Below are 15,733 nucleotides of genomic sequence, written 5' to 3' on the forward strand. Positions count from 1 at the left end.
CTGGTTGCCTTGGCAACGTGTTTTCCTGCCCAGTGGGCAAACACTTTCCCTCTCTGGAAAAGTTGCCCAGAGCAAGGTCCCTTTCTGTGCATGTGGCGGGGAGAAGAAGGGAGCCAAAGGTTTCGGCTCAGTTCTGCCATCTCTTTCCTGAGCCTTCCAGAATGAGAAAATTACTTGGCTGCTTTTCATCTAATCACATCACAATTCATAGAGTCTAATGATTTCTATTTTGTTCTCCGTCTTATTTTCCAGATTGGGATCAATGCCAACCACATCAAGCTGCCAAGCACTGCAACAGAAGCCGAGGTAACCCCCCTTTTGCTTTACGAATCTCTCTGTGGTTTCACAGGGAGATCCTGTTGCATTTGCTGGATCACGGTTTCTTCTGAAAGTGCCTCATCGATTCCTAAATCTGCTTCCTGAGATCTTTTTCAGTTGGAGGTCCCTGGGATTGAACCTGTGACCTTACTGTCATCTGCTATTGTGCTATGAAGCTGCATGTTGGGAGGTTCAGGAGAGAGAACGATTCTATGAGATACAAAATTAAAGTGTTGGAATTAACCATCTTGTTGTCCAGATAGCTAATTTCTTCCTTTCATACAGAGGAGTTATTTATAAACTCCCTCAGGGATGGAAGGGAGAGCAACCCTCAGACATCAGTGGATAATTCAGATATTTTAACGGACATAAGTGTGTTCATCCTCCTATGACCCCTCCCAAAACGCCCCCCATCTATACACATGTACCACATGTAGGGGGGGGAAACGGAGAGAGAAGGTTCAAAACAGCTCAATGAGGACTAGCATGATGGGTTAGCATGCTCAGTAGCCACAGAATGCTGACAGATGTGGGGAGCAGTGGGGAATAGAAGGAAGGGAGATAGAATGGCAGACTGGAACCCTGAACAGGAGAATGCTATGCTGCAACATTTTGTTGCAGAGCCTCACCTGTTTCTTTCTAATTGTCTCCCCTCCCCGCCGGTCGTGTTCCTGCTTTTAAACGAACAGGTGCTGAGATGCATACACAATCTGAACGAGGACCCTGCTGTTCATGGGTTTATAGTACAATTGCCTTTGGATACCAACAAGCCCATCAACACGGAGAAAGTCACCAATTCTGTGGCACCTGAAAAGGATGTGGACGGGTAAGTTTGTGGAAGGGTCAAAGGTCTGCGGTAGAGCAGGTTTAATCCCTTGCAATTTCCAGGTAGAGATAGGAATGTCCTCTGTCTGGAATCCCAGAGAGCTGCCTGGAGATGAGACTGAAGTGAGAAGGTTTACTTTCTTCTTTGGCGATCACTCATAGCCGAGTAAGATTGTCCTCCATAAACACAGTTTTAAAAGTGAGTCTGTAAGTGACTGTGGAGGCAGGTTCTGGATCTACACTTCTTTCCACAGTGGGGACATTGGTTTCCAGGAGGGAATTGATCACAGTGAGGGTTTGCCAAGCGTGCCTTCCTCTTAGCACGTTCCTCCCTTTCATCCTGAGTTTGAGTGTATTCAAAGCCCATGACACCTTTGGGAAAGGCAGTTCTCCAATTCGAGCGCCCGCAGGGAAGTGTTTCCCAGTTCTCGGTGTTTATACTGCAGTGGTACCTCGGGTTACAGACGCTTCAGGTTACAGACGCTTCAGTTTACAGACTCTGCTAACCCAGAAATAGTACCTCGGGTTAAGAACTTTGCTTCAGGGCAAGAACAGAAATTGTGCGGCAGCGGCAGTGGGAGGCCCCATTAGCTAAAGTGGTACCTCAGGTTAAGAACAGTTTCAGATTAAGAACGGACCTCCGGAACGAATTAAGTTCTTAACCTGAGGTACCACTGTACCTTTTTTTTTTTTTTAAGATTTGCCTTGAGAGAGTCTTTGAACCTCTTTTGTTGACCACCAGCATTACACTTTCCATTTTTATGTTCGGAATAGAGTAGTTGCTTTGGAAGACGTTAAACAGCACAACATGACCAGTCCAACGAAGTTGGTGTTGAAGAATCAGTGCTTTGACACTGGTGATCTTTGCTTCTGAAGTGAGATCTTTGCTACTGGTGATGTTTGCTACTGAAGTGAGAAGGTTTCAGCCTTTATCATCACATGCATACCGTATATGGCAAAGGGATTTCAGTGCAGAACCAGATGCTTGTACCTTCTGGAACAGAGAACATTTGCATCTTACCCCCCCCCCCAATTCATTTATTTCCAGAGGAGGTTGCACTTCAGTTTGCCCCAGACTTAGAACAAGGGAATAGAACTCCAGCCAGCTTTTTCTTTTTTTAAATAATATTTATTAAAGTTTTGAAAATTACAGAGAGAAAAAAGAAAAAGAATTAAACATAACAAAACCATACAATACAATACAAAGACAAAAATATTACATATACATAACAAAAACAATTTTTAAAAAGAGAAAAAAGTAACACAACCAATACTTTCAATGTTATTAACTTTATTTTACTTGTTTCAGCGACCTCCTCACACCTCCCTTTTTTTGTACTCCACTTCAATTAATTGTTTCAGCAAATCCTTTCCATCTTCCTCAAATTTCTGTCCTATCATTCTCCAGCCAGCTTTTTCCTTCCTCAGAGACCACTGACCACTGCTGCTTTGTTTTTGCCTTTACAGCTTGAGCAGTATTAACGCAGGGAAGCTCTCACGTGGCGACCTTGGAGACTGTTTCATCCCCTGCACGCCGAAAGGATGCATGGAGCTCATCAGGCAGACAGGTGAGCAAGGAAAAGCCACGTGGCCTCTTGCCTTGGTAAATATGCTACTGTGAAAGAGGTCCAGGAAGAATTAAGGTCCTGGTGTGTTTTGCTGTGCTAGGGACAAAATATTAAGAAAAAGGGCTAAAATGTACAAGACAAGAACTAATGAGTGCTTGAAATCATCAGGAAAGGAAAGGTATCTTCTACCACATGTGGTGGACTTGCAAAGAGGTAAAGGCTTTCTGGGAAATGGTATTTAATGAGTTAAAGAAAATGTTTAAAAAGACTTTGTTAAAAAAAAACAGAAGCTTTTTTACTGGGTATAGTGGGTGAAGAGATACCGAGGGAAGATAAAAGACTTTTTATGTGTTCAACAACTGCGGCAAGAATTATTTTAGCCCAAAAATGGAAATAACAAAAAGTACCAGCGAAAGAAGAGTGGCAGATGAAGATGATGGACTTTGCAGAACTGGCGAAGCTGACAGGAAAAATCCAAAACCAGCACAATCAAGTATTCCAAAGGGATTGGAGTCAATTTATACGATATCTGAAAGATAATTGTAAGCAATTAATGTCACTAGCAGGGCTGTTTGAAGACTTGTAGTGAGAAATTTTCTGTCTTTCTATATTTATTTAAATTTTGAGCCATTCTGTAATGAGCGTAATTAGAATTGGAAAACGTATAAATTGCAGCGATATAAAGGTTGATTTTGAAAGCCATGAGGCGGGAGTGAAGGAAGTCAATATGCTCTACAGAGCCAGGGTGGTATTGTGGATAATGATGATATGAATGTATAATATTAAATGGAAAATAAATAAAAATTATATTTATAAAAAAGATTAGGAGAAAGATGCCACCCTGCCTGTGGGGAAGCAAAGAGGCTCAGCGGTGTAGCTTCTGCTTCTTTCATGCAGTGGAATCCCACAAGCCCTAGAGGCTGAAATACGTCATTACCACAGCTCAGAATTCAGGCAAAACTAAGTTGTGAGTTCTGTGTTTCAGGTGTTCAGGTGGCTGGGAAAAGAGCCGTGGTGATTGGTCGCAGCAAGATAGTTGGCGCTCCGATGCACGACCTCCTGCTCTGGAACCACGCGACTGTGACGACATGCCACTCCAAGACTGCGTCCCTGGCTGAGGAGGTAAGGCTGGGAGGCGGGCGGGGTATAAAATTATTGCTGTTGTTGTTGTTGTGCTTGGAAGTACAAAGTTGCCTTGGTGATACTATCCTGTGTTGATTGTAGTAGTCATTGTATCACCACCCTGTTCATTGTTTCCTTGTAGAAGTCAGCGGAGAGGATGCAGGGGACAAAGATAGGATTAGTTGGCTCTGCCCATTGTTGGCTCTGACTCCACCTACTGTTGGCCTCCTGCATTACACCCTATTTCTTCTTCCTCTTCCTGTTCTTTTTGTTCTTCTAAATTTATTTATAGCTCACTCTCCCTCCCTCATGGGAACAGCTAAAACATGGGGGGGGGGATTAAACAATATCCACACACACATGTATGTATACACAAATACACACCCACCCATACATAAAAATCTGTAACCATTATACAGATAATTGCAATAAAAATAGGGCAGCGCCAGTCTGACTTCTCAAGTGGAGGGGAGTTCCAGAGTCTGGGAGCAGCCACCGAGAAGGCCCTCTTCTACGTCCCCATCAAGCATGGGGTCAAGAGGGAAGGGCCTTGCAGTCCTAATGGACTCTAGCCACCACTGGGTTCTTCTCTTCTCTTCTCTTCTCCCTGCCTTTAAACATTTCTTTTAAAATAGAGTATTTGCTTTAAAGGGGTGGGGTAGGAGAGAGACTGATCAAAAGGGAAGGGTAGTAGAATATACCTGGTGAACCCTTGGTTGATGCAAGCTCTGTTTGCAGGTCAGCAAAGCAGATATCCTGGTGGTTGCTGCTGGCAAGGCAGAGATGGTGAAAGGAGATTGGATCAAACCTGGCGCGGTCGTGATTGACTGTGGAATCAACCACATACCAGGTAAATTTTTTTAAAAAGCGTTGCAATGTGTGAAATATGAGCAAGCCAGGGCTGAACTGATATTACCCTTGCTGGTACCTTTCCCGGGAAAATCAGAGACTCACTATGTCAGGTTCCTATTGGAAGACCGGACAAATGCTAGAACATTAGCAGTGGCAAAGTTTTTAATCAGTGATTGTAAGAACCAATGATCCCTATCTTTAAGTCTGAACAAAATGCTTGTTTAACCTGGAGGTAGGCTGTTTGAACTGTGCATTGCTTTGTAACAATTTGTTGGGTCTCTGGACCGTAATAAAGATTGATTGACAGTATAAAAACCTGACATATTGATACTCATAAAACTATGCTGCAGGAAAAAAATAAAAAAGCAGCTTCTGGAAAACAAAAACATGAGAAGAGCCTGCAGGATCAGGCCAACATCCCGTCTAGTCTTAGAGTGGCTAGCCAAATGTCTGTGGGAAACCAGCAAGAACGCTCTCCCCTCCTGTGGTTTGTAGCAACTGGTATCATAGAGTTGGAAAGGGACCCTGAGGATCATCCAGTCCAACCCCATGCAGTGCAGGAAGACGCATCTGTCCCTTACAGGGATTGAACTTGCAACCCTGGCGTTATCCGCACCACACTCTTACCGATTGAGCTATCCGCTACGGCCTCAAACTGTGGAGCCAGCACACAGTAGCCATTGAGAGCCTTATCCTCCATGGAGTTTGTCTAATCCTCCTTTAAAGTAATGCAATTTGGTGGTTATCGCTGCCTCTTACAGGAGCAAATTCCATATTTTTAAGTGCTATCATGATAACCTCTTACTCACCTTTCCTCTTAAAAGTCCCAAATGTTGCAAACTTCCCTCACAGCCCCTTGATTCAAAACAAAATTTTAAAAATCCTTCCAGTAGCACCTTAGAGACCAACTAAGTTAGTTATTGGTATGAGCTTTCGTGTGCATGCACACTTCTTCAGATACACTGAAACAGAAGTCACCAGACCCTTATATATAGTGGGAGGGTGGGGAGGGGTATTACTCAGAAGGGTGGTAGGAATGGGTGATTGGCTCATAGGTGTGGTAGACCTGTTGATGACTGTTAACGATTGCAATAGGTCTTACAGGAAAAAGCAAGGGGTGAGATGGCTAAAAATAGCCAATGTCTCTATTCCAATGTCTCTATTCAGACCAGGTCTCTCCATGGTTTTAAGTAAGTTGCAATTCAGCAACTTCTCTTTCCAGTCTGTTTCTGAAATGAGATCTTGTATAGAATGTCCTGGGAGTTTGAAGTGTTCTCCTACTGGTTTCTCTGTCTTGTGAATCCTGATATCAGATTTATGTCGCATTTATCCTTTGGCGTAGGGTTTGGCCTGTTTGTCCAATATAGAGAGCTGAAGGGCACTGAAAGCTCATACCAATAACAAATTTAGTTGGTCTCTAAGGTGCTACTGGAAGGAATTTTTTTATTTTGTTTCGACCATGGCAGACCAACATGGCTACCTACCTGTAACTATCCCCTTGATTGTTTTGGTTGCCCTTTCCTGGATGTTTTTCCAACTCTGCAGTATCCTTTCTGAGGTGAGGCAGCCAGAACGGCACACGGTATTCCAAACACAGCTGTGTAATGGCATCAGGTGTTTTATTTTCCTTTCCTAACACTCCCTAGCATGGATTTCACCAGTTTTCACAGCTGCTACCCTCTCAGAAAGCTGAGAAGTGACCGCTAAGTCTAGGAAAACTCCAAGGTCAGCGCAGCTTGGAGGGCAAGAGACTTCCTCTGTTGGGGAGGAAGGAGAAGGGAGCTGGGCAGGATCCTGGCAACCAGAAATTGGAAGATGGCATCCAAAGCCCGACATCATGCACCCTCCCCCATCCCTCCAATAACAAAGCAGTTTCCATACTCCATTGGGTTGACAAGCGACTTCAGCAAGCCGTCATTGTCACCATGTTAAATAAAATTATGGAGTCATAGGAGTGCTTTCTTTTTTTTCTTCTTTTTTTTCGGAAAAAACCCCACTTTCCATTAGATAATTGCAATAAATCACTTATAAAAACAGGCTTCATGGGAGCGCAGTTAAGTGGGAGGATAGCAACAGCCTGACAGGTGTGACTAATCCTCTTATTTAAGAACCTGAGAGTTAGATTCTTAAGTGGGGCGGGGGAGAGAAATGCAGCAAAGAAGTGTTTCTAAAGAAGCAATCTATGCCAGCCAGACTCTGGTTGATTAACTGAGATCTTAGAGCTGTCAACGAAGAGCAGGGCAGAAAAATCTTGGTCTCTGCATCCAAGCAGGGATAAGTGAGAGGTGTATTTTACGTCTGCCATTTTGTGTCACTTCGCAGGCCAGGTATCTAGAGAAAGGGCTGCCCCCTTGCAAACTGGTCAGTGTACCTTCCAAACAAGGTGGGGTGAGTTTTTCCAGTATGGTTGCCACACGAGCAACCTTATTGCGCTTGTGGGCAAGAGCAGAGGAAAAACTGGGATGGAGCAATGGATTTGGCTCTCATTTGGCGCATTCCTTCCGTGCAAAATTCAGGGGTGCACATGCTCCTTTCTCCACCCCCCCAAACTACTAAGGCAAACCGTCACAGTCCAGGGACCTATCCCAGTGCCCCCAATGCCCTTGAGTGAAAGGTGGGTCCAGGGGGCTTCTTGTGGGGCAGGCGGGGAAGTTCGGAAGCCGCCTTTCCACCAGGTCAGACCATTGGCGCCTCTCGCTCAGTGACTGTGACCCTTCAGGGTCTCATGTAGAGAGATGCTCTGGGGCCCAAGTTTTATGAATTAACGGAGGAACCAGTGTTTCTCAAACTTGGGTCGCCAGCTGTTGTTGGACTGCAGTTCCCAGCATCCCTGAAGAAGAAGAGGAGGAGTTTGGATTTGATATCCCGCTTTATCACTACCCTAAAGGTAAAGGACCCCTGACCATTAGGCCCAGTCATGACGGACTCTGGGGTTACGGCGTTCATCTCGCTTTATTGGCCGAGAGAACCGGCGTACAGCTTCCGGGTCATGTGGCCAGCATGACTAAGCCGCTTCTGGCGAACCAGAGCAGCGCACGGAAACGCCGTTTACCTTCCCGCCGGAGCGGTACCTATTTATCTACTTGCACTTTGACGTGCTTTCGAACTGCTAGGTTGGCAGGAGCTGGGACAAAACAACGGGAGCTCACCCCATCATGGGGATTCGAACTGCCAAGCTTCTGATTGGCAAGTCCTAGGCTCTGTGGTTTAACCCACAGCGCCACCCGCGTCCCTCACTACCCTAAGGAGTCTCAAAGCGGCCAACAATCTCCTTTCCCTCCCCCCCCACAACAAACACTCTGTGAGGTGAGTGAGGTTAAGAGACTTCAGAGAAGTGTGACTAGACCAAGGTCACCCGCAGGGAAGGGAACCGGGTTCACCAGATTACGAGTCTACCGCTCTTAACCACTACACCACACTGGCTCTGACTGCTGATCCTGCTAGCAAGGGATGATGGGAGTTATAGTGCAACAACACCTGGCGACCCAAGTTTGAGAAATGCTGTGCAGTTCAATAACACCTGGAGGCTGCCTGTCTCTGAGTTGACTTATTTTGCGATCCAAGCCCAGCTTGGAAAGATTTTACACACACACAGTTCAAGAGGGGTCCCACCTGGCTGGGGACCCTTCAGCGAGGGAGACAAGTTGCTTTGTAGAGCGGGCAGGAAACTTTGCTTCTGTCTTTAACTTGCATTAGGACCCCAGCCTAGGATTCCCCTTTAGAATGGGCCTCTTTTTTTAAAGTGCCTCCACTTCCAATAGAACTATTTCACACCGGGATTTGTGAAGGAGATAGCCATCTTCACATATCTCGAGGGATGTCACACAGAGGATGTAGCAAGCTTGTTTTCTCCTGCCCTGGAGGGTAGGACTCGAACCAGTGGCTTCAAGAAGGAGATTCCGACTAAACATCAGGAAGAACTTTCTGACAGTAAGAACTGTTCAACAGTGGAACGGTCTACCTTGGGAGGTTGTGGAATCTCCTTTCTTGGAGGTTTTTAAGCAGAGGTTGGATGGTGTGCATTGCAGGCAGTGCTGGATTTACGTATAAACTAAACAAGCTATAGGGCCCCACTCTCTTGGGGGCACCCCAAAAAATTAAAGGGGAAAAAAACTGGATGTACATAAGTTAAACAAAACAAAACAAAACCTACATGCAGCAACAGTGTTTTGTGTTGCGTAGGCTCCTATGATGTATTTCACTATTAATATATTTCTTAATTGTATTTCAGTTCAACAATTACTTTGATAAAATACGTATTTTGTTATGCGCAAATGGCTTTAGATAATAATCATAATCATAATAAATTTTTATTTATACCCCGCCCTCCCTGGCCAGAGCCAGGCTCAGGGCGGCTAACACCAGTAAAATTACAATAAAAACATAATGGGGGAGGGGAGACAATTTAAAATGCAGGTTAAAATGCAATTTAAAATGCAGCCTCATTTTAATAGTAGCTCATAGATCAAAACCATAAGGGGAAGGAAACATAAGGGTCAGACTGAGTCCACACCAAAGGCCAGGCGGAACAGCTCTGTCTTGCAGGCCCTGCAGAATGATGTCAAGTCCCACAGGGCCCTAGTCTCTTATGACAGAGCGTTCCACCAAGTCGAGGCCACTACTGAAAAGGCCCTGGCCCTAGTTGAGACCAAACTAACCACCTTTTGACTTGGGACCTCCAAAATGTTGTCATTTGTGGACCTTAAGGTCCTCTGCGGGGCATACTAGGAGAGGTGGTCCCATAGGTACAGGGTACTAGGCGCTGCATAGGGCTTTAAAGTTCAAAACCAGCACCTTAAACCTGACCCTGTACTCCACCGGGAGCCAGTGCAGTTGGTAAAGCACTGGATGAATGTGTTCCCTATCAGGTCCATAAATTACCATATAGCATATATTCAACACAATAAACAGTGACAATTTGTTGTTGACAAAGGACATCTGGACATATAAAGGGCCCCATTAACTTCAGTAGCTTAGGGCCTCCTCAAACCTCAATCCGGCCCTGGTTGCAGGGGGTTGGACTAGATGACCCTCAGGTCCCTTCTGTATATGATACTGTATAGTCAACCTTTAATACAGGGTTGAGGAACCTCAAACCCTCTAGGCCTGGCCCCTGGGAGTCTCCCCAGGCCATGCACCGACCCTAGCCACACCGCTTGAATGCAGGGGAAGAGGTTGAGAGGAGGTAAAGTGGACAAGCGCAGACTTCTGCATGTGGGATATAATTCTCAGAGACATTGAGAGCATTTGCAGGCCTGGGAGCTGTCGGGTGGAGGCTCCGTCTCTGCCCTGGACATCAGTTTGACGGCGGCTGCTATGGAGACACAGGCAGCTTTATCTGAAAGTTCAAAAGGGGAGGCCAATAATTTAATGATCTTGAGAATAATTGCCCTTGTTCTCTGGGTTAATATCGAGGTAGGGATATAAAACAGCCCAATTTCAGGATCAAAGTCATATTTTTTTTAAAGGATATATTGAAATAGAATCTTATTGGATGACATGGGCTACATGGAGCTGGTATCGAATTATGCATGAAGCTTAAAATTCTTTATTTTTGAAATGTGGGTATAATTACATAAAAGGATAATGTGCTCTAAAGATCCCTGCTGCATAAGCTGAAGTCTAGAGCAGCCGTTGCTAACCTGGCAGCTTACAGATGTTTAGGACAAAAAACTCCCATCTCAGCTAGCTGGGGCTGATGGGAGTTTTAGGCTGAAACACCTGAGGGATGCCTGGCTGCTGAGGAATGTTCTGGAAGGTGAGATGGTGTGAAAAGCGCTGACAATTCCACCGATCCCTTTCCTCAAGAAATGACTGCCAACATAGTGTGTGACAGATGTGTTTTGTTTTTTTAACCTGAATTTTTTTTTTTTTTTGGAAAGTTTTCAACGTGCCATACACTAAAAACCAAACTAATCTAAATAAAAATAGAGAAGAAAACAAAACAAAAAGGACATAGAGAAAATAGAGGCAGGCGGAAGAGAAGCAGAGAAAGAATAATAAAATACAGAGCCCTCTATCGAGGTAGATCTTAACCCTTTTGCTGTTGTTTAGTCGTGTCTGACTCTTCGTGACCCCATGGACCAGAGCACGCCAGGCACTCCTGTCTTCCACTGCCTCCCGCAGTTTGGTCAGACTCATGTTTGTGGCTTCGAGAACACTGTCCACCCATCTGGTCCTCTGTCGTCCCCTTCTCCTTGTGCCCTCCATCTTTCCCAACATCACGGTCTTTTCCAGGGAGTCTTCTCTTCTCATGAGGTGGTCAAAGTATTGGAGCCTCAGCTTCAGGATCTGTCCTTCCAGTGAGCGCTCAGGGCTGATTTCCTTAAGAATGGATGCGTTTGATCTTCTTGCAGTCCATGGGACTCTCAAGAGTCTCCTCCAGCACCATAATTCAAAAGCATTGATTCTTTGGCGATCAGCCTTCTTTATGGTCCAGCTCTCACTTCCATACATCACTACTGGGAAAACGATAGCTTTAGCCGGCCACAAGTGCTTGCAATTTGACTGAATGGGTTTTTTTAAAAAGGAAAAGAAAGGAAAAGGTTTGGCTAAGGCAGCTCTGGCTCCATGGCATTAATGCAGGATTATTCTTCATGCCCACCCCCTCGCCCCGCAAATCCCAAGCTATCTTGCTGCCTTGCAAAGTCTTAAGAAAAGCATGATGCATCGGCCGCTTATAAAAATGGTACACGCAGGAGTTTTTGAGCAAACCTTGCTCTTTGATGAATTTATTTTTCTTTCTCTTTTTTGCATTTTTATATACATGCCCTCCTGAGTGGTTCACAAATTAAAATCTGCAAAACACAAATCCGGTCCGCGTGTAAACGATTGCTGCTGCAGCAGCTGCACTTTGGGCAGAACTGAACATCGAACCAGCATAAAACCACATGGAGCAGCGTGAACACGGATAAAAACAGCGCTAAAACGCAGGAAGTGGGGAAATACTTAAGGGGAGTTTTTCTGGGTGAGCTGTGCAGTTCACCAGCTTAGCAGCACAGCAATTATTAGTGAAACCTGAAAGAGGAGGAGAAACAGAGTGGTCTGGTGTGTTGCCTTAGTGCTGCCAAGAGATTATGCGTGTGTTTTTCTGCCGTTGCAAAGATGTTCCCAGGCCTTTTTCCTGCTTATTCTTTGTATTGCTCTGATGCGCACCCTCCCCTTATCTCTCTCTCACACACAGACAGTACGAGGGCAAGTGGGAAAAGGGTCGTTGGCGATGTGGCCTACAGCGCAGCCAAGGAGAAGGCGGGTTACATCACCCCGGTCCCTGGAGGTGTCGGGCCAATGACGGTTGCCATGCTGATGCAGGTGTGTGCCCTTGGTTCGCGGAGAGAGCGCACTGGTTGTACCTGTGGGAGGCATAGGGGCTGCGTTGCTCTCCCACAACCCCACCCTCAAAACTCTGGCTTTCCCCCAGAGCAGCTGCACATTATGTACGGGGGGGGGGGAGGAATGGTTGTGGGTGCTGTAGGGTGTTCTCTCTGTGTGTGTGTTTTTGTCCCACCTTTTGGCGTGAGCATAAATTGCAGAGGTGAGGGTGCATCTGCTACCTATGAATGCATGCTTGTAAATGTTAAATAATGGGATGATGATAATAATAATAATAATAATAATAATAATAATAATAATAATAATAATTTATTATTTATACCCCGCCCATCTGGCTGGGCTTCCCCAGCCACTCTGGGCGGCTTCCAAAAAAATATTAAAATAATGTAATACATCAAACATTAAAAGCTTCCCTAAACAGGGCTGCCTTCATTCTATTTGACTTTAGGAGACATCAGAAGGCAGCTCTGTATAAGGAAGTTTTTAATGTTTGATGTTTTGTTGTGTTTGTCATATTTTGTTGGGGCTGCGTGTTGTTGTTGTTGTTGTTGTTGTTGTTATTATTATTATTATTATTATTATTATTATTATTATTATTTGATGGGGCTGCATGTCTCCACTGTATGTCTGTTTTTCATCTGCCATTAGCCATGACGGCCCCCATATGTTAGCTGATTCTTAAAAAACTATCGTTTTGTAACATTGTAAGCTGCTTGTATGTCCATCTCTGTTGCATGAAGAGCTATATAAATTGCTGGAATAAATAGCAACCTCCAGTATTTCTGATCACTGTGCCTCTAAATCAGGGGCAGATTGGAGTCTGTGATCTATTATTCTTGACCATTAGGCATGCTGGCTACAGACGACAGGAGTCCAATAGCATCTGAAGGGCCAGAGGCTCTCAAAATATAAACCATGATGATGATTTAACCTTTGTATTCTGGCTTTCTGCTGATGTAATCAGAGTGTCTGACAGCAGAGATCAGAAACGATAATCCTAAAATGCAGCAACTAATGCTGTAAACAGTTAGGGTCCTTTGTTTTATATCCTGCTTTTTTGCGGGGGGGGGGGGGTAAATCTAAAATTGGCTTCAAGGGCAACAGAAATAATAATCGGCCTTCCCCCAAAACCTACCCAAGCAACCAGGTTGTAATGAAGATGTTAGAACGAGGCAGGGGATGGAGGTGTTGAGGCCGTAGAGAGTGCATTCCGTAACAGCAGTGCCACAACCAAAAAGGCCCTGCAGCTTGTACCCATCTGCATAACAATGAGTGATGGAGGTTCTTGGCTGGGGGCGGAAGTCCTTTGTTGCTGCAGCCGGAGGAGCCAGACGCCTGTGGAAAGCCTGCAAGCGGGACTTGAGTGCAACTGCACTCTCCCTGGCTCCCAGCAGGTAGTATTCAGAGGGAGAACACAGCAATTGCGGCCAGTAGTCTTGCCAGGTGTGTGCTGGGCTCCTGTTCTGTCTTGCCTATGACATTATTGACTGACCTGCTGGAACGTTTTGTGTGATGGACCTTTCCTTGGTTCGCTTCTTTGTTTTTCAATACGAATTTAGAGCACTGTAGAAAGCGCGCAGCGCTTTCTGGAGAAATATCAGCCCGGCAAGTGGAATATTCAGTATAACCAGCTGATCCCTAGAACGCCCGTTCCAAGGTAAGGAACAATTTATGGCTGGAAGGCCATTGATAGAGATTATTTCTTTCTGGTTTTTGCCTGAATTTATATGGGGGGCGTGTTGGGGCATGGGATAGGGGGTGTTGTTTTTATTAAGTCTTTGTAGAGGTCCAGCATGTTCTCTCCACTACTCACAGCTAAATGGGTTGATAGAAACTTGGAACTGATGGAATATATTTCTGTGGTCTGCAAATGGGTGATGTAATTGATTTTTGTTGAATTTGCAGGGAACAGCTTTTTTATCTAGGTGGTTGTTGTTTTAAAACAAGGTCTACCTTCCCCCAATCTGGGGAAGATCATGTGGATCTTAATCTCAGGGTTGTGCATTTGAGCTCCACATTGAGCAGAGTAAAGGTAAAGGGACCCCTGACCATTAGGTCCAGTCATGACCGACTCTGGGGTTGCGGCGCTCATCTCGCTTTATTGGCCGAGGGAGCCGGCGTACAGCTTCTGGGTCATGTGGCCAGCATGACTAAGCCGCTTCTGGCAAAACCAGAGCGGCGCACGGAAATGCCGTTTACCTTCCCGCCAGAGCGGTACCTATTTATCTACTTGCACTTTGGCATGCTTTCGAACTGCTAGGATGGCAGGGACCAAGCAACGGGAGCTCACCCCGTCGTGGGGATTCAAACCACCAACCTTCTGATCGGCAAATCCTAGGCTCTGTGGTTTAACCCACAGTGCCACCCACGTCCCTACATTGAGCAGAGAGAGCCTTGCAATTGCAGGGTGTGGTGGACCAGATGATCCTTGTATGATGCCTTCCAAGTCTGCAATTCTGTGGTTCTAGGAATATCTCCAGATGTTGTGGCTGGGACTGACAGGTGTTGTAGTTTTAAAACAGCCGGAGGGCACCCAAGATGAGAGCTCGCTCTGGTCCATCCTTCTCCTGCTAATTTTCCAGCTTGCTAGGAGCCTTTCTTTTAGGCGAGCACTCAGAAACATGACTCTCCCTCCATACACACACAACTGTAGTGGGGAGAGCCAGGGTGGTGTTGTGATTAAAGTAGTGGGCTACAGCCTGGGAGGCTTGGGTTCGAATCCTCACTCAGCCATGAACTTCACTGGGCCAGCGATCTATAACTCAGCATTAAAGCCGCTTCCTATAGTCCTGCGTATCGTCTCTCCGTAGAACTCTTCCTCACTGCCCTCTTGTTGACTTTCAGCGACATCGAAGTATCCCGGTCCTGCTTCCCCAAGCCCATCGGCCAGCTGGCCAAGGAGATCGGTCTGCTCTCAGATGAGGTGCAACTCTACGGCCAGTGCAAGGCCAAGATTTCGCTGTCGGCGCTGAAGCGCCTGAAGGACCAGCCCGACGGCAGATACGTTGTCGTAACAGGGTAGGTTTCATGTGTCCGTTTCTGCTACTCCGGTCGGCTCATAGCCTTTTTCAGTTGGGGACATTGAGGAGCAGCCTGCCAGGTGGGGTGGAACCAGCCAGTGGCGTAACATGGGTTTCCAGTGCCCAGGGCTGCTTGGAGCGGGGTGGGTGGGAGAGAGGGATGGAAACAGACAGAGTATGCATTCACATTCAACTGCCTAATGGTGTCCGCGTCACTCAGGAGTATTGCAGCCACTGTGATAAGAAAAGAGGAGTCGTTCACTGGAAGTGCATGTCGGGATCTCCGCTCGGCCAAGCTGATAAAGCTCATCTTCCGCCGACTGCTCCGGAATCGCCCCTGATGAATAATTAACGACCTGAGCCTTTGATGAGGCCTCAGGCACGTTCCCCCATTCAGCAGAGAATCCAAAACAGCATGCGGAAGTGATGAGATTTATGGCTACATGCTATGCTTTATTACTAAGCTACGTAGAGAGCAAAGGAAAATACATCCTCTCTCTGTGAGAGCAGAGAGCAACTGAACAACAAAGGAACAGGAAACCAGTAACGTCACATCCGTCTCCCTTCTCCCGTGAGACTGGAATGTCTCTGGAATGTAAACAGAGCCTTGTGACTCTAAGCAGCTGCTCAGTGGCAAAACAGAAACTAACAGTGCACAGCTGTGTTGAGGCAGCTCTGGGTGCTGAAATTATGCAC

At 45.9% G+C, this 15,733-nt stretch overlaps 1 protein-coding gene across 1 annotated transcript in view; it reads left to right on the forward strand.

Annotated features, from left to right (window-relative positions):
• MTHFD1 (methylenetetrahydrofolate dehydrogenase, cyclohydrolase and formyltetrahydrofolate synthetase 1) overlaps positions 1-15,733 on the forward strand; it is a 71,294-nt gene that overhangs the window by 13,055 nt on the left and 42,506 nt on the right. Inside the window, exons 4-11 of the mRNA XM_081859442.1 lie at positions 253-306; positions 1,008-1,144; positions 2,611-2,711; positions 3,697-3,833; positions 4,572-4,683; positions 11,869-11,996; positions 13,577-13,674; positions 14,862-15,035. Coding sequence (XP_081715568.1) covers positions 253-306; positions 1,008-1,144; positions 2,611-2,711; positions 3,697-3,833; positions 4,572-4,683; positions 11,869-11,996; positions 13,577-13,674; positions 14,862-15,035 — 941 coding nt within the window. The remainder of the gene's footprint in view (positions 1-252; positions 307-1,007; positions 1,145-2,610; positions 2,712-3,696; positions 3,834-4,571; positions 4,684-11,868; positions 11,997-13,576; positions 13,675-14,861; positions 15,036-15,733) is intronic.

Source organism: Podarcis erhardii (genome assembly GCF_964252035.2).
Source record: "Podarcis erhardii genome assembly, chromosome: 1".
Classification (NCBI taxonomy): domain Eukaryota; kingdom Metazoa; phylum Chordata; class Lepidosauria; order Squamata; family Lacertidae; genus Podarcis; species Podarcis erhardii.